A 24,900-nucleotide genomic window follows, 5' to 3' on the forward strand; every position below is an offset into this window, starting at 1 on the left:
TCTCTTTCCACTTGTTTCAGTCTGTGGGGTCCAGAAACACAGTCCTCCTGTCAGCCTGGGCCTGGCGCTCAGTGGATGTCCCCTGTGCGGGCTGTGAATGCCTGTTGGCTTTGGTGGGGTTGTGCGAGTGGAATGGAGGTGTGTGGCTGCTCAAGAGCTGCATCTCTTGGTGCTGTGGCTCGAGCAGGGCTGTTCACACACTGCTTTTAGCAGGTTAGAATGAGAGGGCAAAAATGGTGTCTGCCAGTGCCAGCAAGGTAGAGGGAGCCTGTAAAGATGCCATCTGTCAGCATTCCATCCCTGGAGAGCCCCAGCAGACTTCTGCCCCTTTGGCAGTTGCTGTAAGATTACTAAGTGAATTTCCCTCACAGATGGTCTAAGCTCTTTACAAACTGCTGCTCTTTGTGCGGGGTCCTGGGGCAAATGGTTCTTTACACATGCTATTTAAGAGCAGAGTCTTCATTCCCTGCCATCCTGAGTTACTCCTGAACATAAGCGCTGTTGGTTTTCAAAGCCAGACGTTTTGGGGGCTCTTCTCTCTGTTGCAAGACCCAAAGGTTGTGGTGCCTGGTGTGGGTATAAACCCCTTACTCCTCGGGGAGAAGCTCCGTTTATTTGTTTGTCTATTGCTTGATTTGTTGATTGATTTTATTAAGATTTCTTTCAATTGTGGGTCACCATATTGGGAGTGGGGTTTTTGGTGAGAGCATGCCTTTCCTACCTGTCTCGACGAGGCCCTTGTATCCTTTGTGGTGGAGCAGGTGTTTTGGCAGTTCTCAGGTTCTTTTCAGAAGGATTTGTTCCCTGTGTAGCTGTATATTTGTTGTGTCTGTGGGAGGAGGTGAGTTCAGGATCTTCCTATGCCACCATCTTAAACCCAGTTTTCTTACCATTCCTTTGTAGTAAGTTTTTAAATCAGGAAGTGTGAGTTCTCCAACTTTGTTCATTTTCAAGATTGTTTTGGGTGTTCTGGGTCCATATGAATTTTAGGATCAGCTTCTCCAATTTCTGCAAAGAAGTCAGAAGGTTTTTGATAGGGATTCCTTTATCTGTAGATCAATTTGGGGAGAATTGCCATCTTAACAGTAGTAAGGCTTCTGATCCATGAACATGTTATATTCATTTCCATACTCTTAAACAACCAGTTTTGTCAGTCCAGTTCTTCTAGATATGGATGTTCATATTAAGTGTGTTGTATTTTGCAAAGTAGCATTAGTGGAATTGAAGTCCTCCTGACTGGATTGTCAGGCATAGTGCAGAGGTTTAACTATTGCTCTTAATTAAACATGACTTGAATTGATAGAAAATGATACTTGGAAATAATGTGAAGAAACTAGCATGAGTAATACCTGCTTTATGATTTTCATATGAACCTTCACATACAAAGTGGTATGGTTTGTTTTGTAGTTTGGTTTTTTAAATTATCATTTTTATCCTAAATATGTCTGACATAGGAGAGGGATTGCTTCAGGCACTTTCAGGTCTAGTACCTGGAGATAGGGGTGCATATCAGAAGAGTAGCTTACATAGCTGTAATGAGGGAGGTCCTTCAAAACTTTGCGATAAAATTTAAAACCCTCTCACATTTGTGTTTCTATGGCATAAATAGTCTTTTCCAGGCTTGTCATGGTCAAGTACCAATGATGTAATGATGATTGTACCAGAAGCACCAAAGGCAGCTATTGGCATGCTATGTGGTGGGGCTCTAGGCATGGTTAGTTTGACTAAGTATTCTAAGAGGCCCCATGGAGTTTGTCATCTCTGACAGAGGACTTAATGCATTAGTGATGAAAAACGGCTCACTACTGGCTTGTGATCTTCCAGAGAGTGTAAGACAATGCAGCACTAAGTGAGTGCCTCTTGTCTTATTTAAACACATATATTCAGACCATTTGTTTGGGTACAGTGTTCCATCTTGTGTCAGCCTCATCAAAGGCTTGAAATAGAATAGGTGATATATAATATCTATACATTAATATTTTATTTATTATTGGATATAATGTCTAGATACTAATATTACCTACTCTTGTTTTCCTGTTTTATTACTTATGAATGATCACCCAACTATTATAAAACTAGACTTTTTAAAAACAGGATATTCTTTTAGCTTATTTTCTCCTGTGTGTTGATCCTTTCCGGTTTCTTGTTCCTCCCTGTTGCTTGTTGATCAGAGTCCTGTGGAAGAAATTGGTTTTATGAGTCCTGTTGCTCTTCAGTTTGGTTAGTAACACTGTCAGAGGTGGGATCAGCCACACAAACACCTATCTTTGGTCCAGAGCACAGTTAGAGGAGAGGTGGAACAAATGGCTGCTCGACAGATGTGTACTTAGGGTTGTGAGGCCCTGTTGTTCACCCTCCTTGTCTACTGCCCCACCTCCAATACATGCTTAATAAATGAAAATCCCCAAATTAGAGCTTCATTCTTTTGGATTAAGGCTTCCATCCTGTGTTAAAATTCAAACAGCATGAACTGTTACCTTGTTAAACAGTATGGATAGTTTGGGTAATTTATAATTTAATTGGTTTTGTATACAGAGTTTGATAGATTTCAGTGGGGGCAGAGAGATAGAGAACACACAATTCAATTACTAGGTACTTTAGAGGAATGTAGGAGAAAACCAGAAAAAAAGCAAGGGCTGCCTGGAATCATGAATATAGCTTATTCGGACAGTATTATTTTACCTAAGGGCAGCCTTTTATGGCCCCAGGAATGTCTGTGATGACCCTCATCTTCCTTGGAATATTCTTAGAGCAGGGTTAGGAAACTCCAGGCCCGTGGGCCAAATCTAGTCTGCCACCTGTTTTTGTAAGTGAAGTTTTATTGGAACATAACCATTCTTATTCGTTTACAAACTCATTGTGCCTACTTTCTTGTTACATTGGCAAAATTGAGTAGTTGTAACAAATATGGCCCACAATGTATAAAATATTCTGGCTCTTTACGGGAAAAGTTTGCCAATAAACTTGTCTAGAGAGTCTAGACTTTTAGAAGGTTAAGCATGGATCATAGATATCTTAAACTTACTTCAGACTTCTTTAACTTTTAATATTACCATTATGTGGACTCAAGGGCAGTGATCTTAAGGAAGGATCACTACTTATATCAGGATGAATGCTTGTTCAAAAAAAAATGTGTAACTTCAAAAATATTTGTAAAATAAAGGATGACACTGCTATGTTTAAAACCTAAGTAGCCATTGGAAAATTAATATCTGATTATACATGTACCTGTTACACCAGCCTCTTTCAGGTGCTCCCATCTTATTACATGAGAAAAATGTTACAGTTCCCACCATAGGCATTCATCTTCTATCATTTCTGAAGATGAAGTATTTATGTTAGACATTGTAACTTATTTAATTAAATATGAATATAAATATAAAATGCTAATCTCACTGTTGGAAATTTTTAAAGTGTTTTAGCTCAGTTACGTCTTGTCTTCCTTTCTCTCTCTCAGCTTGAAGTCCATGGCCCAAAATGACTCTACCACTGGAGACTTTCTTCCGTAAAGAGGAAGACCACACAGGAGGCTGGGATGAGCATGCCACTGCATCAGATCTCTGCCATTCCATCCCAGGATGCCACCTCTGCTAGAGTCTACAGAAGTAAAACCAAAGAAAAGGAGAGGGAAGAGCAGGTATTGGGGAAATACCTTTCTTAGTTTCATTATTTTTGTTCTTTTCATTAAATACAGTCTAGAATAAGCTCTGACGATCAAGTTTTCTCTAATAATAAATTTAAAAAGCACATGGTGTGAACAGTTTTGCTCAGAAGTTGTCTTTTTGTAGGTTTCTAGGTTTTCAGATTTTGCAATCAACTTATTCTGCCATGATTATATCATGACTTATTTATCTTCATTGGTTAAATATTTCTGCTAAATCACTGAGAAAAAGTTCTTTGGATTCTCAGAATATGATGCAAAGGATGAATTTATTTGAGCAAAAACATATGCCTGCTGCAAGGTTGTCATAGTTAACATCAGAGTCTACCTCTGCTCTCATATGGCTTTTGATTGGGCCTGACAATTAAATATGCATTAGAATCTAATAAGGTCAGTGGTGGAGGAAGTTCAGGACCACCTAATCCCAGCCCAAGGCACCAGGAATGGCTTCCTTGAAAAAATGACATTTACATGGAGACCCCGAACCTGGAATTAGCTAGGAGAAAGAGTGTTCCTGGGACATGCTGAAAGGCCAGAGGTTAGAGCAAGGTGGATTTGAAGATACTAAAATAGAATAACTGGAATATAAAGATTGAATGGGTAGTGGAAAGATAGGAGGTTGGAAAAGTTATAGGAGTTACCTTAAGGAGTTTCGATTACTTTTGCAAAAGAATGAATGATCAGATTTATGTTTTTAAATCTTTCATCCAGCCTGCAATTTGGAGGATGAATTGAATGGGTGGCAGGGAGACCAGTCAGAGAATTATTTAATAGCCTACTTAGGCCAGGTTTGACAAACTTTTTCTGTGAAAGGCCAGATAATGAATATTTTAGACATTGTGGGTCAGACAGTCACATCTCTTCAACTCTGCCATTGTAGCATGAAAATGGCCAAAGACAATATATAAATGAATGGACATGACTGTGTTCCAGTAAAACTTTATTTACAAAAACAGGAGACAAGTCAGATTTCACCTGTAGGCTGTAGTTTGCTGATATTTGGCCTAGGGAAAAGTTGATGGTGACTTTGTCTAGGATAGGCTTAGTGGGGATAGAGATTTACATTATTAATCCAGTGGGCTTGATGATTGAATGTGGGGAGGGACAGGGAGGAATCAGAGATGACCCCTGTCTTCTTGCCTTTACAGTGTGCTTTACAAACATTTGCTCCTTAGTTCTTAGAGCATTCCTATTTTATAGTTAATCTTTGCCCACGACTCTAAAGAATCCTTGTTAAATCAAGAATTGATGTCTTGTGTGAAGTTGACTCATTATAGGTGATGGGACACCATTCTTTCCATTATTACGTATAGAATAAAGAAAGAATCTATCGTATTTCTTAAAGTACATGGACTATAGAAAATGAAAAGGTGCCAGGTAAATTGAAAAGGTCTCTGTATTCTTAAACTGTATTCTTAGTTTGTGGAGTTTTTTTTCATTGCTTGTATTGTCAGTCTGCACCCTTTCCATTTTCTGAGCTCTTAGAAGTGTGGCCAGCATTGTCTCACTAGGAGTAGTGGTGGGGTAGATGGTTTCAGAATGTCATATTTTCAGTATTTTAGTTTTTTTCAACATGCTGGGGACGGGAAAATATCCCTAAATATCTTTCCCATGTTCTATCAATTTTCATTTGTTAGTCTTCATTTAAGTTTCAGTTAAATTAATAGTCTTTTCTTATAATCCTTCTTAGCCCAAATGGATTTTTAAATACCACAAGTAGAACATTTCCTTGGTCTAGGGTGCTTGCCTGTATTAAGTTGAGGCTGTGAGTTCCTTATTCATTGTAGTGTCGAGTTTGGTTATCAGACGGTGGGAATTTCTTGGTATATATATGAGGAAGCTATACATATTTGTTTGGAATAGATACAGGAAGATGTCCAACATTTTAGCAAGGAAGAGAGATCTCTTTTGTTCTAAAACTCTGTTACAGATTTGTTGTAGGTGGGTATTCAGTAAATACTTATTGAATGATATGATCTATTTGATGCCATTTTTAAGGTTTAAATAAGTAGCATTAACCAGCTGTTTCATGGAATTGGGATTTTGATTGGTATTGGGAAGAAGAACCATCCTGCCCCACCTTCATAGGGGGAATAGTTTGAATACACGATGGCAAGTGTGACAGTTCTGGGAATCATTGTGCCAAGGTGAGGTGGCAGGTAGTGGAAGAGCCACTGAGACAGGAGCTTGAAGAGCCCCCAGAAGAGCTTTGGCAGCAGCTGGCACAGCCTCTGAAAAATGATTTTGTAGGTTTCTAGAGTCTGAAATGTGGTATCAGGATGGGTTTGGAAAGTAAATTTTTGTCCAGTGAAGGCTTTTTTCCTTTATCCAGTTTCCCAGGTGCAGTGAGTTCAAAACAAAATCCTTTGGTACAATTTCTGATCCTCTTGTGCTTGGGAGAGGAGGAGAGGAGGGAAAGAGAAGCTATGCAAAGGCACCCCTTCCTTCCATCCCATCATCCACTGTTCTCAGAACCTGAAAGCTGGCAACCTGAGACAGTCCATTACATCAATAACAATTTTATTCCTTCTGAATCTTGTGAGAAGAGAGGAACATCGCAGTTTACACAGAATCAAATAATGTAACTGTTAACGTGGACACAGTTTTACCTGTTTATCAGATGTGAGATTCTCTCTGTAGCACCCATTGCCCAAGCCCGTATCTACAAGTCTAAGAGTTAATGACTTTTACACAGTAGTCAGTACACTTGATGAATAAATGAATGAGTTCAGTTTTAATGATATGGGGACTGCTGTGGAGGTGAGAGGAATGTTTTGCAATCCATAAAAGGATTTCTTCTGCTGTTGCTTATGAACTGGGTAAATGTTTCTTGAATATTTTTTTTTTTTAGCGTTTTATAAGTATTGCTCCATTGCCGTTACACTCTGGTCTGCATTTAGAAACCTGATGTTGTGGTTGTTTGCATTCTTTCAAAAGAAACATATTTTTTATAGCTTTTTGCAGAATACTTTCTTCTTATAGTGTGAGGAGTTATTTGGTTAAGTCTTGCTGTTCTTGATGGCTTTCTTTGGTTCTTGTGGGGGATTTTTGAGCCTTTAAATCTTCTTTCAATTCTGAAACCTTTTCTTCTACCTTTAATCATGAACTCTAAATTCTGATTCTCTCAAGGATTGCTGCTACAGGTTAAATTTCCATATTCTCTTGGCTATTGTGTATTCTCAGATTCATTCCTCTTAGTTCTGTACTGTGGTCCTTTGGAATTGACCTTTTCCAAATTGCCCTATTTTGCTGACTCAGCACTGCTGATTTTTGCTTCTTTCTCTGTCCAAGAAGGTTCTTAATTGATCTGTTGCTATCTGATTGCATTTTGATTAATTTCTTATCTGGATTTATTCTGTTTTGTGGTTTGATACATCTCTTTACATTTTTTGAGATGTTTTTATTATGTTTTAGTTTGTTTTTAAATAGGTTTATTATGGAATAATTGACATACAGTAAACAATACATATGTAAAGTATACACTTTGATAAGTTGTGAAATATATATATACACATGAAACTATCTCCACAATCAAGATTGTGAACATATCCATCACTCCCAAAAGTTTCCTCATGTTCCTTGTAATCCCTCCCTCCCACCCCTTTCCAACCCTTTCCTCAGGGAATCATTGCTCTGTTTTCTTTCACTATAGATTGGTTTGCATTTTCTAGAGTTTTATAAAGATGGATGTACATATATTATGTACTCTTTTTTGTCTCGCTTTTTTCATAGCTTAGTTCTTTTGCAATTCATCCACATTGTGTGTATCAATAGTTTGTTCCTTTTCTTGCTGAGTAGTACCCATTGTATGGACCTACTCAATTTGTTTATCCATTCTCGTGTTGATGGACATTTGGATTGTTTACAGTTTTTGGCTGTTACAGACAAGGTTGCTGTGTTCACACAACAACAAGCCCTTGTATGGACATATATTTCCTTTCCCTTGGGTAAATACCTAGGAGTGGGACCATATGTTCAGCTTTTTAAGATAGAAACTGCCAAACTGTTTTCCAAAGTGATTCTGTTTTACATTCCTACCAGGAGTATGAGGGTTCCAATTCTTCTAGATCTCCACCAACCCTTGGTATGGGCAGTCTTTTTAATTTTAGCCATCTAATAGGTTATTCTAGTATCTCATTGTGGTTTTAATTTGCATTTCCCTCATGAGTAATGACATTGAGCATCTTTTCATGTGCTTATTTATTGTCTATATGTCTTTTTTCTGTGTTGGACTGTCTGTTCAAATCTTTTGTCCATTTAAAAAAACCACCAATTTGTTTTATTATTGTTGAGTTTTGAGCATTCCCTGTATAGTCTAGACACAAGTCCTTTATCAGATATATGCTTTACAAGTGTTTACTCCAAAGGTTTGGATTGTCTTTTCATGCTTCTGCTGGTGTCTTTTAAAGATGAAAACTTTTTCATTTTGAAGTCAAATTTATCCATTTTTTTCTTGTATGCATTGTACTTTTGGCATTCTGTTAAGAAATCTTGGCCTAACCCAAGGTTACAAATAATATCTTCTATGTTTTTTTCCTAGAAGTTTTATAATCTTAGTTTTACATGAACATCTATGATCTGTTTTGAATTAATTTTTATAGATTGTGTGAAATACATATCCAGCATCATTTTCTGTTGTATGAATATCCAGTTGTGCCAGTAACATTTGTTAAATAGATTGTCTTTACTGCATTACCTTAACTCTGTTGCTCATATAGGTGTGTGCTTATTTTTGGAGTCTGTCTTCTGTTCCATTGATCGACTTGCCCATCTTTACAATTAATACCCCACTGTCATGTACATTCTAGCTTTATAATGAGTCTTGAAAATCAGACTTCGGCGAACTTGTTTTGCCTATTTTAGGTTTTTTGCATGTCCACATGAATTTAAGAATCAGATTGTCAATTTCTGTACAAAAATGTCTACTGGGATTTTTGTTCAGATTGTTGAATCTGTAGTTCAATTTGGGGGAGAACTGACATTTTAACAATATTGAATCTTGACCCATGAACAAGGTATGTCTCCTCTTTAAGTCTTATTTAATTTCTCTCAGCAGTGTTTTATAGATTTTAGTGTATAGGTCTTTACACACCTTTTGTCTGATTTATCCCTAAGTACTTTTTATTTTTGATGCTGTTGTAAATGATATTGTTTTTAAATTTTAATTTCCTCTTGTTCATTGCTAGTACAGAGAAATAAAATTGATTTTTATGTATTGATCTTGTATCTTGCAATTTTGCCAAAGTCACTAGTAGCTTTTTTGTAGAGTCCATTGAATTTTCTGCATAGGCAGTCACGTCATCTGTAAATGAAGATAGTTTTACGTTGCCTTTTTCTATTTGGATGCCTCCCTCCCTCTTTCTTGCTCTAGTGAAAACCTCCAGTACTATCCTGAATAGAAGTGGTGAGAGCACACATCCTTGTGTTTGTGACCTTAGGGGGAAAGCATTCATTCTTTATACACTAAGTATGATATTAGCTATATGTGTTTTGTAGATACTCTTCAACATGTTGAGGAGGTTCCCTACTGTTTCTAGTTTACTGAGAGTTTTGTTCAGTTTTGATACTGGTAACTTGCGTCTTCACTATTTTTTTTCCTGATCTAGCCAGAGGTTTATCAATTTTATTGATCTTCTCAAAGAATTCTTTTGGTTTCATAGATTTTCTCTGTTGTCATTCTGTTTTCTATTTGTTTCATTTCTGCTCTGATATTTCCTTTCCTCTGCTTCCTTTGAGTTTAATTTGCTCCTCTTTTTCTAGCTTTTTAAGGTAGAAGTCAAGGTTATTTATTTATCTTTCTTATTTTCTATCACAGGATTTAGTGATTATAAATTTCCCAAGTTCTGCTTTCATGGCATTCCACAAATTCTGCTGTGTTGAGTTCCATTTTCATTCAGTTCAAAATACTTTCTAATCTCCCTTTTCATTTCTTCTTAGATCCATGGGTTATTTTTAAGTGTGTTATTTAATTTCCAAAATTTCTGGACTTTCCAGAGATCTTGCTTTTATTTATTTCTAATTTAATTCCATTTTGGTCTGAAAACATATTTTGAATAACTTAAATCCTTTTAAATTTACCAAGACTTGTTTCATAGTCCAGAATATGGTCTCTTTTGGTAAATGTTCTGTGTACACTTTAGAAGAATGTGTATCCCACTGTTGTTGGATGGAGTGTTCTATAAATGTCAGTCACATCAAGTTGATTGATAATGGTTTTCAAGTCTGCTAAACCCTCACAGTCTAGTTGTTCTGTTACTAGAAAGAGTGGTAATTAAATTGCTGACTATAATTGTGGATTTGTCTATTTCTCCTTGGAATTATACCAGTTTTGCTACATGTAGTTGATGCTCTGTTATTAGGTGCATAAACATTTAGGATTGTTTGGTCTTCTTGATAAGTTAACCCCCTTATTATTAAGAAATAATTATCTTTATCCCTGGTAATGACATTCTTTGCTCTGAATTCTACTTTGATAATAACTCATTATTGACTGGGGGATTTTTTGCAGAAACTAACGCCTGCAGCCAGTGATTTGTTATGTTAACTGATATTGATTCGTCTCCCATCAGTAACGTTGGGGTAACAAAAGACGTATTAATACATCTCTGGTCAATAATGTGATAATACAGGCACTTTCTTTTGATTAGTATTAGTATGGTATCACCTTTTCCATCTTTCCACTTTTAACCTATTTGTGTCTTTATTTAAAGTGCTTTTCATGTAAGCAACATATACGGTTGAGTGATTTTATCCAGTCTGAAAATCTCTCTCTTTATCTGGATGTTTAGACCATTTATATCTAATGAGATTATGGATATGGTTAGGTTAAGTCTTCCTGTTTGTTTTCTGTTCATCCTATCTGTTCTTTGTTTTCCTTTTCATCCCTTTTCTGCTCTTTAAAACATTGAGTGTTTTTTAAGATTTAATTTTCTTCTTCGTTGGTTTATAAGCTGAAACTTTATTTCAGTGTTTTTAGATTTTATTTATTTTATTTTTTTAGGGTTTATATTATATATCTTTAACTTGTCACAGTCTGCCTTCAAGTGATACTTTACTACTTCAAAAATACTATAAGAACCTTACTTTCATTTCTTCCCGCCTACACCCCAGTCTTTCTGCTACCGTTGTCATACATTTTATTATATATATGTTATAAACCCTAGAATATGATGTTATTTTTAAACACTTTTATTTTTAAGGAGATTAATAAGAAAAATATCTGTTTACACTTATGTAATGTAACTACCATTTCTGGTGTTCTTTATATCTTTGAGTAGAGCTGTATTTCCATCTGTCATTTTCCTTCCATGTGAAGGACTTTCTTTAACGTTTCTTCTATTGTGAGTTGGCTGGTAATGACTTCTTTCAGCTTTTTTTTTTTTCTTCATTTCTTACGTCTGGGGTTTGTTGAGCTTTGTGGGATCCGTGGGTTTACAATTTTCATTGAATTTGAAATATTTTTCAGATATTTTTTCTGTCCTCTCCCTTATTTGGGGACTCTATTACACACATTAACTGGCTTGAAGTTTTCTGATATTATGTTTTTAATTTTTTTTTCTTTCTGTGTTTTATTTTGGATAATTCTAATTGCTGTGTTTTTAAGTTCATTAATCTTTTGTTTTTCAGTGTCTGATCTGTCGTTAACTCCACTTAGTGTGTTTTTCATCTCAGACATGGTATAGTTTTAATCTCTACAACTTCAGTTTGGATCCTTTCTTATATCTTCCATGTCTCTATTCAACTTTTTGATCATAAGATCCAAATTGAACTTCTAAAAATTTATTTTAAAATAAAACTGACTTAAGATACCAAGTGATGGGTATCTTTGTAGTATTTTTTTTAATTTAAAAAAAGTTAGCATAGTTGTAGTATCTTGAATATAAAGTCCGTGTTTTTCTTATTCTTCTGTCCCATTACCCCATTATTTGATGTCTTTTCTTATCCCTAGGTCTATTTGAAAATGTGCTTCTGTGCACTATATAGGATTATTAACATGTATTTTTAAAAGTCTAAAAGACAGTTTTGTATCTGGCCATCAAATAGGTGTTTAGAAATGCACATTTCATTTGATAGTATTTGTAAATTACTTTGCATCTCAGAAGAGTGTCCATTTTACCCTGTTATTAACAGGGCTCCAGGCCCACTGTAAGCAACGGCATGATTTTTAATTAGTTTAAGGAGAGAGGTTTAATACAGGGAAGTAGATGCCTACAAAGTATTTGAAGGGCTGGAGGAGTAGGCCTTCACTAGGTTTCCAGGAACAGCCAAGTCCCAGCACTCCTGGACTACTCTGTTGAGGTCAGGAGCTGACACATCAGAAAGTTGCTGTTGATACTTCTGGTGAAAAAAAGGTCACTGTCTTTACCATGGTTTGAAAGCTACCACTGCTGCTACAGACTTTGCTGAATTAGGAAGAGGCTGCTAGCTCTAGAACCGCATCATTTGTGCCGTGATCTCAGCAAGCGAAGTGGATGCTCTGTCTTCTGCTTTTCTCCCTATGTCCCAACTCCAAATCAAGGCCTTGAGTGTGAGTACAACCTAATTATGGATTAATTGGATTAGCGCATAATTCCTAATTATGTCTGGAACCCAAACTGCAAGATTGTCCAGGAAATACATTTTTAAACTTTCTGCCCTATACCCCTTTAAAATGAAATTGGTGTGGAAACTGAAATATTTGGTCCACATCACAGTATCTCTCGAAGAGGATAAAAAACAAAAAGGTAATTCAGTGATTAGCTTACATTTAAACAGTACACTCTGTAGGAAATGAAAGTGGTATTTTCTTTCATGTATTTATAAACAGTTCTGTTTCTGGCCCTGTTGGGCTCACCATCTTGCTTCTGAGGTCAACAAGGGATTTTACCGTATAGCATCAGGATGATGATCATCTGAACACACTATTATATTTGCTATGAAAAGATACGAATGTTGGCAACCAATACTGTACTCATCTTTACCTGACATCTAAAAGATGGCTTCACAATTGTTCAAGTGATAACAGTATTTTGAGGCACACTCACCATACTTTTACCTCTTAATAATAATTCTCTTTTCTCTACTAGATAAATTATTCCCCTTTAAATCATACAAACCTAATATAAGGAACTTGGAGGAAACAATCTGTGTTTTAACAACTCGGAATCTCCAGCGCCATCTAGCCTAACCCCCATTTTAATGCTTGAACTTCTCTGGGTCATCATGGCTCGCCTGTTCTTGGCCCCTTTAGGGCATCTCTCATGGTATTGACCCACCACTTCCAAAGGCAGTCTGTACTTTTTGGGGTTACCAGAGATTTGAGATCCAGTATAAGAACTAACTCTCTGTAGCTTTCTCTTTTTGACAGCCCTACTTTTTTTCTTCTAGTAACTGGCAGTCTTACATTCTGCGGCATAAAAATCCATTGTTTCATGTATTACAAAGTTCAGTCTCTCAACATTCTGGTTGTTCTCTTTTAGACCATGCCTAGTTTCTTCCTGGAAGTATGCTTAAATGAAGAGATGAATATACATCTTTAAAATATACCTGTCCCAAATTATTGCCTTTGATTGGGCATCACCCTCCATGAGATCATTTGTATGGCTTCTTGAATCATCTGTGTGCTTTACCTGCAAAAGCCCCATGAGATTAATCTCATACCTAGAAGTCAGGATTTCTTTTGTCATCTGTTTACCTTTTCTTGACCCCTGAAGTGGTTTTTTCAAACCTGCTTCCAAGTATATTTTCCCTGTCCAGTAATCAAATCTGTCACTGTAACGTGCTGGGAGCTACTCTAGTTTGCTCAAGTACACATAGGAAGTTACAGTGTGCTTGTAGTTTAAGAACCAAATGTGAGTAATTCTTTTCTAAATGGTTGTTTTCTACCTGGTAAGGCTTGTTTTCTTTGAGAATGAAGAAATAAGATTAGATGTTTTTCTAATGATAAAAAAAAAGAGTGTGCTCTTATCAAACATTAAATACAAGTTGGTCAGGTTGAACTGTTACATTTTCTTGTGCACACATAGATTTTAAAGCTTAAATGTAGATAAAATTATATACACCTTTGAGGTCCTGCCATTTTAAATATTCTTAGTCAAAAGCCAGCAGTATTGGTTCTGGCTATTTTATATATTAGCAGCTTACCTTTCCCAGCCAATTCTCACGTAAGTCTTGGACTGGTAACGATTTGCTGTTTACTTATTTAGGGCATGAAAATGGAAGGATGTGCATATTGACTGTAGCTGACCTCTGTGATGTTGGTTTGGGGAGAGTTTGCTAGGTAAGAGTCCACATCATGTAAGTCAAACGAGGAGTCTAGTTTCGATATACGGAGTGAAGTGCTGGCAGTTGGCTTCAGTGTGTTGTGTATAAATCGAGTGAAAATGGCACATGAATATGTTTGTCTTGGTACCACTGCAGAACTCAGTGATTATGGTTTGTTGCCACTCTTCTCTTACAGCTGTCCTGTGAGTTAAATAACTGGGAGGCAGATAATTTTTCAGATTTCCTGTCAGTAAGCCTGTTGAAAATAAGAGAGCCACCCAAATTGGTTTTTAAATGCAGAGGTTTCAAAAAATAATATAGCCATAGCATCCTATAATAGTTGTTAGTGACTTCTATATTTGACATCATGGAGCTGACTCCTTTATTTTACACAAATGGAGAAACAGGCCCAAACAGAAATGCCCTGCCCGTGGACACTTGAATTTGTATATTTTTTCTGTGTTATTCTGTTTCCTCCTTAAAAATTCTTTCACACGAATATAAATATACTCCACACATTTATTCTTTCACTCATTTATACATCAAGCAGGTATTAACACTGTATTACATACTGGAAAGAATCCTGCCCTGAAGGAGCCTATAATCCAGCAGGGAGACAGGAAAGAGCTGTGTCACAGAATGCAGTGAATGCTCTGATGGCAGCCTCCCCAGTGTATTGTAACGGGAACTTTTTTGATCTATGATGTGACTAGATATTGCTTTTGTTTATCTCATTTTTGCTTGGGACTTAGGTGTGCTTTTTCAGTTTTTGAATCTGAGGACCCAGGCCTTTCTTCACTTTTGAAAATTTTCCACCCATTATTTCCTCACATATTGCCTCTCTCCCATTCTCTTCATTCTCTTTCTGGGAATAAAGGTCACTGTGTCTTCTGCCGTGCGTCCTGTCTGCCTCTGTGCACTGCACTCTGGGTTGATTTCTTCAGTGTTCTGTTTCTATTCACTAACGCTCTCCTCAGCCAAGTCTAGATCTGCCATTGAGAGAGTTTAATGTCTACATGTTTTTATTTCATACACTTTTTCCACAATTTCCTGTGTTTGCATTATGTTTTTTATTTTTCATTTATCTCTGTGAACATACAATTCAAGTTTCTTTCCCTTAGTTTCCCCAGTGTACTATGAATTGTGTGCTTATGTATAAAAACAATTCTGTTGTAGTAAATATTACCTAAAACTCTAGATGTGAAAATTCTTCATAGTTTGCAGTAAATATGCTCGATACATCACCCTCTAATAAGTGGAGGTGTGCAGTTGTCCACTAATTAATTATTCCCTTCACATATGGCCATTTTTACAGCATCTAAATAGGTGAAGCTACCACTAAGGATTTGTTTAATTTAACATAGCATATACTTATATCATGTTTATTCTGTTCAAGGCACTGTTCTTCTCAGGGCTTTACAAATATTAATTCATTTGATCCTCATATGAGCACTATGAAGTAGGTACTGTCATTGTCACTCTCCTTTTATAGGTGAGGCACAGAAAAATGGGATGAGTTGCCCAAGGTTCCCTCGTTGGGAGTTGGCCTGTGGTGGAATTGGTATTCAGACCAGCCTCCACATCCATGCTCTTAACTCACTTGTTCTTTGCATGCCACTCAGCCAGCCACTATCTTTTCAAGCCACATGTCCCTCTTAATGAACCTCACCCAGCTCCACTCCCTTTGTGTCTACATTCTTGAAGCACTTAATAAGTCTATACTGAGCCGATTTCAGGTGTTCTTCTGTTTGCTTCCTATGTCTAAATCTTGTGTCTTCATTAATTTATTCATTCTTCAAACAAGTGTGTATTAATCACCCGTTACATGGTGGGTGCCATGTCACGCATTGAGCATAAATGTGGCATTAACACAGAGACACCCTGTGTGCTGCCTAAATCTCTTCCAAACCGTGTGCTTCTGTAAGTCCCCATGCCGCAGCTGTAGTCCAGGACCTCACCATTTCTACTGGTGCAGCAGCCGACATACTGGTCTCCGTGCTTCAGCCTGTCTCTGCCTGCTCTGGGCACTGCTGGTGGAGAAGACGACAGTACACAGTTCAGTGTGCTAAGTGCCATAGTCCAGAGAAGTGCCCCTGATTCAGTCTCGTGGTGGCAGGGAAGGTTTTCTGGAAGAAGAGATGTCAAAGGTGAGTCCTTAAGAAGTAAGAGTTAGATGGAGATAGAGGTGAACAGTGTTCAGGGCAGAGAGAAAGGTACAAGGCCAAAACTCCTAGGGAAGAGAAGAACACATGGCATGTTTGAGGTACTGAGAAAAACTCACTATGCTGGTGGAACTTGAAATGTGCCGCTGGCAGCGAGGTGAGTCCGGAGCGGCCACATTGGTGCTAAGAGCGCTGAGATGTCAGTGCAGGTGTAGAGCTGGAGTTACACAGTTGAAGCTGTTTTAGTTAGGTGACTGTGCAGTTTGGTGAGGGGATTTAGAAAGCTATTGGAATAGGCTGGGTGATGATGGTCTGAACTAAGGAGGTGGTGCTGGGGACGAGAGAAGTGAGCAGATTGCAAGCAAGATGAGCAGGAGGTAGGAACAACGACAGTGCTGGTGGCTGAGGGATTGTGGTGGTCGGCTAGGTGAGGTCTGGCCTAGACTAAAGGTTGACATCATTCACTTTGACAGAGGTGAGATGGCAGTTTAGGGGAAAGATGGTGAGTTTGGTGGCAGATGTGCAAGTATGAGGTACTTGTGGGGGGTCCAGCTGCAAATATCCAGAATTCAGTCGTGTTTGAATCTCTGTAGGAAAATCTATTGAAGCTAGAGATAGAAATTTTAGAGTTGGTGACATATACACAGTAAAGGATGCCCTAGGAAGAGGTAAAATTTTCAGTTGGAATGAATAGCCTGAGGAGAAGTAAGGGTGTGTGATAGGACACCATGGAAGCAGAGCCACCATGTCGAGTCACTGTCTCACAGACACCTTGTGCTGATAGGTACCTTTGGTGCTTGCTGTATTTCAGAATATGTTATATCTTTCTTCCATGTCACTTTTGCATAGGCGAAAAAGTTTTTCATTCACTTGTCCTTGTGCTGTGTTTGTGCATTTTTTGTGTTTGCTTATGAACTCAATTTACCACATTTCAGAAGCCTGTCTTTTTTAAACATCACGAGACGGGGTCGGGGGTCTGGGGTCGTGGGGAGTGGTGGTGAGAGGAATTGGGAGACTCGGGTTGACACACATACACTATTGATAGTATGTATAAAATAGATAACTAATGAGAACATACTGTATTGCATGGGGAATTCTACTTAGTACACTGTGGTGACCTAAATGGGAAGGAAATCCAAAAAGGAGGGGATATATGCATATGTATAGCTGATTCATTTTGCTGTACAGTAGAAACTAACACAACATTGTAAAGCAACTATACTCCAATAAAAATTAATTAAAAATAAATAAACATCAGGAGACTACTTTTATTTATTTTTTAATTAATTTATTTTTTAATATAAATCTGATTTTTTTTTAAATTAATTAATTTATTTAATTTTGGCTGTGTTGGGTCTTCATTTCTGTGCGCGGGCTTTCTCTAGTTGTGGTGAGCAGGGGCCACTCTTCATCGCAGTGCGCGGGCCTCTCACTGTTGTGGCCTCTCTTGTTGCGGAGCACAGGCTCCAGATGCGCAGGCTCAGTAGTTGTGGCTCACGGGCTTTGTTGCTCTGCAGCATGTGGGATCTTCCCAGACCAGGGCTCGAACCTGTGTCTCCTGCATTGGCAGGCAGACTCTCAACCACTGCGCCACCAGGGAAGCCCGAGACTACTTTTAGATTCACAGCATCAGGTTATATGTGAATAACTAGTAGTGGTTGCAGTTACAAGAAAGTCCTAATAATATCTTTTGCCTCAGGGCTTTGGTTTTTGAATTAGGCTTAGGCTGATGAAGTATAATGCTTGTATATTACTAGCTGTGTAATTAGCATTTATAAGCAGAGTCACCATCCAAATTGTGAAAGACACGCTCAGGTTATTCATACTGTTCCCTAAGGTTCATCAGTATCTGTTCCCTGAGAGCAAAGGATATTTGAAGAGAAATATCAAATTTCTCTTCAAATTAACTGTGTGAGCCTCTGCTTACCAGCACGGTTCTTGTGGCCACTCAGTGAGCGTCACCATTCTCTTTTCTGGGTCTCAGTGGCCCTCCCATACCAACCCACTGATGGCAGTTGTCATCCTAAATCTAACTCACGGGTAAAGAGACTAGAATCTTTTATCAAGTGAACTTTGAAACTGCCTTTGAAAAAATTATTCCATTAAGTTCAAGGTAATACTGAGAGTTTTTTGAAGAAAATTTGAACTTCGAGCCCCTTACTTTAAAAAATTATTTATTATGAAAAACAGAAAAATTGTGGGGGGACTACTTTAGTTTTAAAGAAACTAAAGAGGCATAACAACCAAATATAATATGTAAACCTTGATGGAACCTGCTAGGAAAAATAGGCAGCTATAAACTGTCTTTTTTGAGACAACTGGGAAATCTGAATATTGTCTATATATTAAATGATAATTGTAGAATTATGGCTAATTTTCTTAGACGTGAAAATGACACTGTGGCTATATAGGAGAATGTTCTTGTTCTTAGAACATGCATTCAGAAATATGTAGGGATAACGTGTAATGTCTGCAACTTACTTTCAGGTGGTTCAGCCAGAAAAAGAAAAATAACAAGGAAAAGAAAAAAAAATGTGTGTGTGTGTGTATCAGAGAAAGAGAGGAAGAAAGCAAATGTGGCAAATTTTATAACAGTTGATGCATCTTGTTGAAGGATATAGGGTATTCATTATACTGTTCTTACAAATTTTCTGTAGATTTTTAAATTTTCAAAATAAAAATTTTGGGAAATAAAAGAATATGCCATTTTCTAACATGAGATAAAGCCAGGGTTGCAGTAAACAATGAGATAAAGCCAGGGTTGCAGTAAACAATGATAAATAGTAAACAGTGATAGACAATTAAAAGGCCAGTGGATGAATTATTTAATGAGATGCTTCATAGGTATTCAGCTATTTTAAAATCTGATTCCAAACTTTTTATGATACTTTAGGAGTATGCAGTCATTGGTTGATATTTATGCCCAGTTGTTGAAATAAAGAGTTCTCTTTTTAAATTGTGGTTATTGCTGATCATTGATGTTTCTCATCCATCACATTAGCAGAATATTCAAAATGGAACCTGTGACTAGATTAGGTTTTCTCTGTGTTGTATTTTAGGAGATTTACTTCCTTTGTTTAGGTTTTCATGCTGTCAAATATCTGTACTTTAGGTGTTCTCAGATGTGTGGCTCACTCTGTCTCTTGTTGACCTTTCTTCTGTGATATATTAAAAGAAGAGTCTTCAAACTGGTGTGTCCAAGGCTGGGAGGCCTGTGCAGACTTCCCAAAGGGCACACAAGCATGGGTGGGCTGAAGGGGATTTGTTTTCAGATCCTCTCTTTCTACATATACTTGAGCCTAAAACTACTCCTATGAGTTTTCCACCTGCATCTCTTCTTCTACTCGGAAGAAGAAAGACATACCCCTTAATTTTACTCTGTAGCATTGTCCTAGGAAATAAAAATCTCAGGCCATCAAAGGGACAATTGGAATTACTGGTTTTGGGAATTCTCCTTTTAATAAATAATCAAATTACTGTATACCTGCCTGGTTAGTTTATCTTTTCTTGTCTTATACAAACTGTATTTCTGATGCTTCAGAAGTAGGGTATGTTGGCCTATGATTACATGTTATGAACTCAGATACACCATAGATATAGATTGATGAAAGTGACTTCACCTCTTCCATCCCCCAAAATGCCGTTCTGCAGTGAAGAGCTTTTAAGGGAGAAACCTTTGAGAGCAAAGCAAAGTAAGCTTCAAGTGACAAAAATGGCTTTAAAAGAAAATGTAACTTATTTAACAATAAGCTGAGTTTTTAGCTATTCTCAGTTCTTAGTTGCTAGGATGGGTCACCAGCCATAGAGTAATGCACATTTGGACAGCTGAAGCAGAACTTGTTAGTGAAGCCAGTTGTTTTCTGTGTGACTGGAATATTTTCTTGGACTATACAGTTTTTCAAGATATTCCAGGTAAAATATGAGGATAAAATTTTTTTTGATCTCTTTCCAATAAAATGTATGTCATTCAACAAAGCAGGTAATATTGAATCATATTATGAAATATTTATTCCAGTTACACTTAATCCTCATAAAATACTTTATATTTTCTACCACCTGTTAATAAAAAATGAAATTATATTCTTGCTGCCAGACTGATTTGTTTTTAGCAGTGTAGTAATTACAGTAGGTTTTTAGGAATTTCACCTTGGTATTTGCTCCACATCCTCTCTTGTGTGGTAGAATGGAATTCATAGCCTACATAAGTTTTTAGATCATAACAAAAGTACATGATTGAGTTCCCTTGGAAGCCTGGTGATTGGCCCAGGCCTGAATCTTACTTGACACCTAATTTAGACCCTAGTCCTTTTCTGAATCTTAAGTCTGACTTTGCTTTGCCCAAACCACACATATCTTCATTCGTACTTTTTATCCTGGCCAGCACTACTTCAGCATTGATGTTTCCAGCATCGAGGGAACTTTATCTGCTATAATTTAGATTAAATATACAGTATACTGTGTCAGGTGTTCAAGGATTGCTTAAATGTTTAAAAATGTTATTATTGTGAAACTGTGTTTTTCCTATATTTAAGTAGGTCCACATAAGGTATTTATAAACTCTCTCTCTGATGTATATGTCCAATAATCCTCTCCATTCTCCATTCTCTTCCTCCATGGATGGGTGTTAGTGGGTGGATATGTAAAAAAGAGAAAGAGAAGCTAGCATCTCTGTCTCTGATGTGGCATTTAAAAAATTCTACCATGTAGTTTTTACCTGCTGGTTGGTTTACCTGTTTATATCCCATAATAGACTATCAATTCCTTACTGGTAGGGATGATATTTTCTTCATCAACAGAACTCCCTTGTAGCTTATAGGATGGTGCTATCCATGTTTGAATGAAGACATTCTCAATCTTTCATGAATGATAATTGTAATTTTTATGCAAATATTTTCATTTTCAGTGCAGGTCAAAAAAGTATAAGATGGTAGTTGGAAAAATCTGGTAAATATTTTCTTGTGTAAACTTCCTGCCAGTATAACTGTTAGCGCTTCCACAGCTGTGGAATTCTCAATGCTTCTGTTATAAAACTGGCACAGTCCCCAGGTCTCTGACAAGTTCAGTGGTTTGAAAGCTAAGTCGTTTTAACTAGAAGCATTGTCGTCTAGAGCAGTGATATGATACTGATAGCTTCAAGAATGCTCTTGAATGTGGCATATAAGGAAGAAGAGGGCTCTAGGTAGAAAACTATGCCAGTGTCTGAGGGCATGGTTTGCGGCTGAGCTGGGATCAGCAGGCCAGGCCAGGCCTGGCATTATTAATGAGATAATGTGGAAAGGTTCTCACAGGGTGTTCCCTTAGGCAACCTGTTAGTAGCTGAGGAAGTCCAGTCCTCCTGAAATGCCCAGATAAGCTTACAGTAAAGGTCAGAGCAAACTGGATATCTCATCCAGAGTATAGGGCAACATTTGAGGGAGCAAGTTTCAAGATTCTGGGAAGCAGGAGTTCATCAGGTCAAGGGTCTTCAGAGCAATGGCAGAGAATTCACCCATCCATGAATGGGTGTTGGCTGCAGGCAGGGTTATTGATACTTTCCTCCTGCAGCTTTAGGGATATGTCATTACAGCTGTCTTAAGAGTTTGAAGGTCTTGGTTGAAATGTCAGTAGTGGGGAAAGTAGACACGTCATCAAGTGCAGACTCTATATTCTGTCTCACTTGGGTCTCTCTTTTCTGCATTTCGTGTGGCACTGTGATCATAGAATCAAAAGTACTCTGGGACAGTCCCAACTTTGATGCAGAGTTTTTATGAAAATTGGAAGGACTTAACTTGACAACCATTGCCTTGCCCTATTTCAGAATTCTTAAGAAAGCTTGGCCCTCCATAATCAAGGCTTCCACCTCATACACCCAAAAGGAATCAGAATTCTTTATGAGACACTTGGAATATGTGTGAGTCCATCACTGTTGTATTAAATGCCAGGGAGGCTACTCTTTGGAGAAATACCTTTACCTGTACACATGTAGGTTTTAAGGTCTTCAAGGGTGGTTCTGTCAGTGGGAATTTTAAACTCAGGGCAGAGAGGTACTTGAAAAGAGGATATGAGTCAAGGAAGAGATGACAGTAGTTGAGAGACAATAAGAACAAACAAAATGATAACTCAAAAATTTTACGTTATAGTTTAAAATATATGAGAAACAGTAGACTGATGCCCAAGGTGATGATTATCTTAAAATTGAAGAATTAGTTTATCACATAGAATTAATGTATTACCTGACAACTCCTTGTGCTTCTTTGATTGTTTGTCATGGAGAAAATGTTGAAAACCCTTGCCTGTTTTATATATTTAAAATGTGTTCATCCAGGCCTTAGCCTACTATGGAGAACATGGAAAATACAGGAAAATGTGAGCGACACTATGTTCCAAAATCTTCCCTTGTAAAGTGTTAGTTTCTTACAACAGTTACAGGCCCTTCTTCCAGAAGTTCTCTTTTTACAGTATACACTCCATCCTCCGTATCCGTAGGTTCCACATCTGCTAATTCAAGCAGCTTCGGATCAAAAATATTCGAGAAAAAAATTCTGGAAGGTTCCCCAAAGCAGAACTTGAATTTGTTGCAACTATTTACATAGCACTTACATTGTACTGGGTATTATAAGTAATCTAGAGATGATTTAAGGTATATGGGAAGATGTGCGTAGACTATATGCTAACGCATTTTATATAAGGAACTTGAGCATCTGTGGATTTTGGTATCTGTGGGGGTCCTGGAACCACCCCCGCCCCCCATGGATACCGATGACTACATACATATTATCATTCTTGGAGTAGGGAGTACAAGAAGGCTCTAAAACACAGGGTAGAATTGAACATGTGTACGATACATAAGAAGGAGTTTTGATAACCTGGTTAAATGCTAAGGATTCATAATTCTGCTGCCAACTGACTGATACTCTAGGGAAAATTGGTGTCCCTGGTGTGCCTTGTTCATTGTGAGAAACAGTTTGCCCTCCTTTTAATTTGTTCCTAAAGTCCGATAGTCCCATAGACACCTCAGGGCAAACAATGAGGCTTACAGTAATCAAGATACATTTTTTTGGCCTTTAAAAGATATTTATCTATAACAGAAGTGATATTTAAATCAGGGGTGAAAGGATGGATGAGTTAATAAATAAGGTTGGAACAACTCACTTTCCATGCAGAAAATTAAGATCCCTACTTCACACAAAACACAAAAGCAAGTTTCAAATAGATTAAAGAAAGCTCCAAGTGTAAAAAACCAAATCTTTTAAACTGCTTGAAGAAAATATAGGCAATGTCTTTAGAATCTTGGGTCACAGAAGGTTTCTTTCTTTTTTTTTTTTATACAGCAGGTTCTTATTAGTCATCCATTTTATACACATCAGTGTATACATGTCAATCCCAATCTCCCAGTTCATCACACTACCCCCCCATCCCCCACTGCTTTCCCCCTTGGTGTCCATACGTTTGTTCTGTACATCTGTGTCTCTATTTCTGCCCTGCAAACCGGTTCATCTGTACCATTTTTCTAGGTTCCACATATATGCGTTAATATACGATATTTGTTTTTCTCTTTCTGACTTACTTCACTCTGTATGACAGTCTCTGGATTCATCCATGTATCTACAAATGACCCAATTTCATTCCTTTTTATGGCTGAGTAATATTCCATTGCATATATGAACCACATCTTCTTTACCCATTCGTCTGTCGATGGGCATTTAGGTTGCTTCCATGACCTGGCTATTGTAAATAGCGCAGCAGTGAACATTGCGGGGCATGTGTCTTTTTGAATTATGGTTTTCTCTGGGTATATGCCCAGTAGTGGGATTGCTGGGTCGTATGGTAATTCTATTTTTAGTTTTTTAAGGAACCTCCATACTGTTCTCCATAGTGGCTGTATCAATTTACATTCCCACCAACAGTGCAAGAGGGTTCCCTTTTCTCCAGCATTTGTTGTTTGTAGATTTTCTGATGATGCCCATTCTAGCTGGTGTGAGGTGATGCCTCATTGTAGTTTTGATTTGCATTTCTCTAATAATCAGTGATGTTGAGCAACTTTTCATGTGCTTCTTTGCCATCTGTATGTCCTCTTTGGAGGAATGTCTACTTAGGTCTTTGCCCATTTTTTGATTGGGTTGTTTGTTTTTTTGATATTGAGCTGCCTGAGCTGTTTATATATTTTGGAGATTAATCCTTTGTCCGTTGATTCGTTTGCAAATATTTTCTCCCATTCTGAGGGTTGTCTTTTCGTCTTGTTTGTAGTTTCCTTTGCTTTGCAAAAGCTTTGAAGTTTCATTAGGTCCCATTTGTTTATTTTTGTTTTTATTTCCATTACTCTAGGAGGTGGATCAAAAAAGATCTTGCTGTGATTTATGTCAAAGAGTGTTCTTCCTGTGTTTTCCTCTAAGAGTTCTATAGTGTCCGGTCTTACATTTAGGTCTCTAATCCATTTTGAGTTTATTTTCGTGTATGGTGTTAGGGAGTGTTCTAATTTCATTCTTTTACATGTAGCTGTCCAGTTTTCCCAGCACCGCTTATTGAAGAGCCTGTCTTGTCTCCATTGTGGGCACTTGGCACAGGCTCTGAAATTCTATGTTGACTTTAAAAACACACATGCTAACATAAAAGCATTTAATACTGTAACTAGATAGTCCAAATGCCATCAGTTAGGATGCTTTCAGCTGCAAGTAACAGAACAACCAACCCAACCTGGATTAAACAATGGTAAGCTTTACCAGCTCATATAAAAGGAGGTCTGTGTAAAAGGGCAGGATGGGCTTCAGAGGTGGTTGATCCAGCATATCAGAGGCCTGTTCAAAGACCTGGGTTCTTTCTGTCTGTCTCCTCTACCATTCATGGGGTTTACTTCAT

General features: G+C 37.6%; 1 protein-coding gene across 2 annotated transcripts in view; it reads left to right on the forward strand.

Annotated features, from left to right (window-relative positions):
• MARCHF8 (membrane associated ring-CH-type finger 8) overlaps positions 1-24,900 on the forward strand; it is a 118,555-nt gene that overhangs the window by 52,981 nt on the left and 40,674 nt on the right. For both annotated transcript variants that reach the window (XM_082673016.1, XM_082673017.1), the window contains exon 2: positions 3,458-3,637. In XM_082673016.1, coding sequence (XP_082529142.1) covers positions 3,536-3,637 — 102 coding nt within the window. In that variant the 5' untranslated portion in view covers positions 3,458-3,535. The remainder of the gene's footprint in view (positions 1-3,457; positions 3,638-24,900) is intronic.

Source organism: Grampus griseus, assembly GCF_964374135.1.
Source record: "Grampus griseus genome assembly, chromosome: 16".
In the NCBI taxonomy this organism is placed as follows: Eukaryota; Metazoa; Chordata; class Mammalia; order Artiodactyla; family Delphinidae; genus Grampus; species Grampus griseus.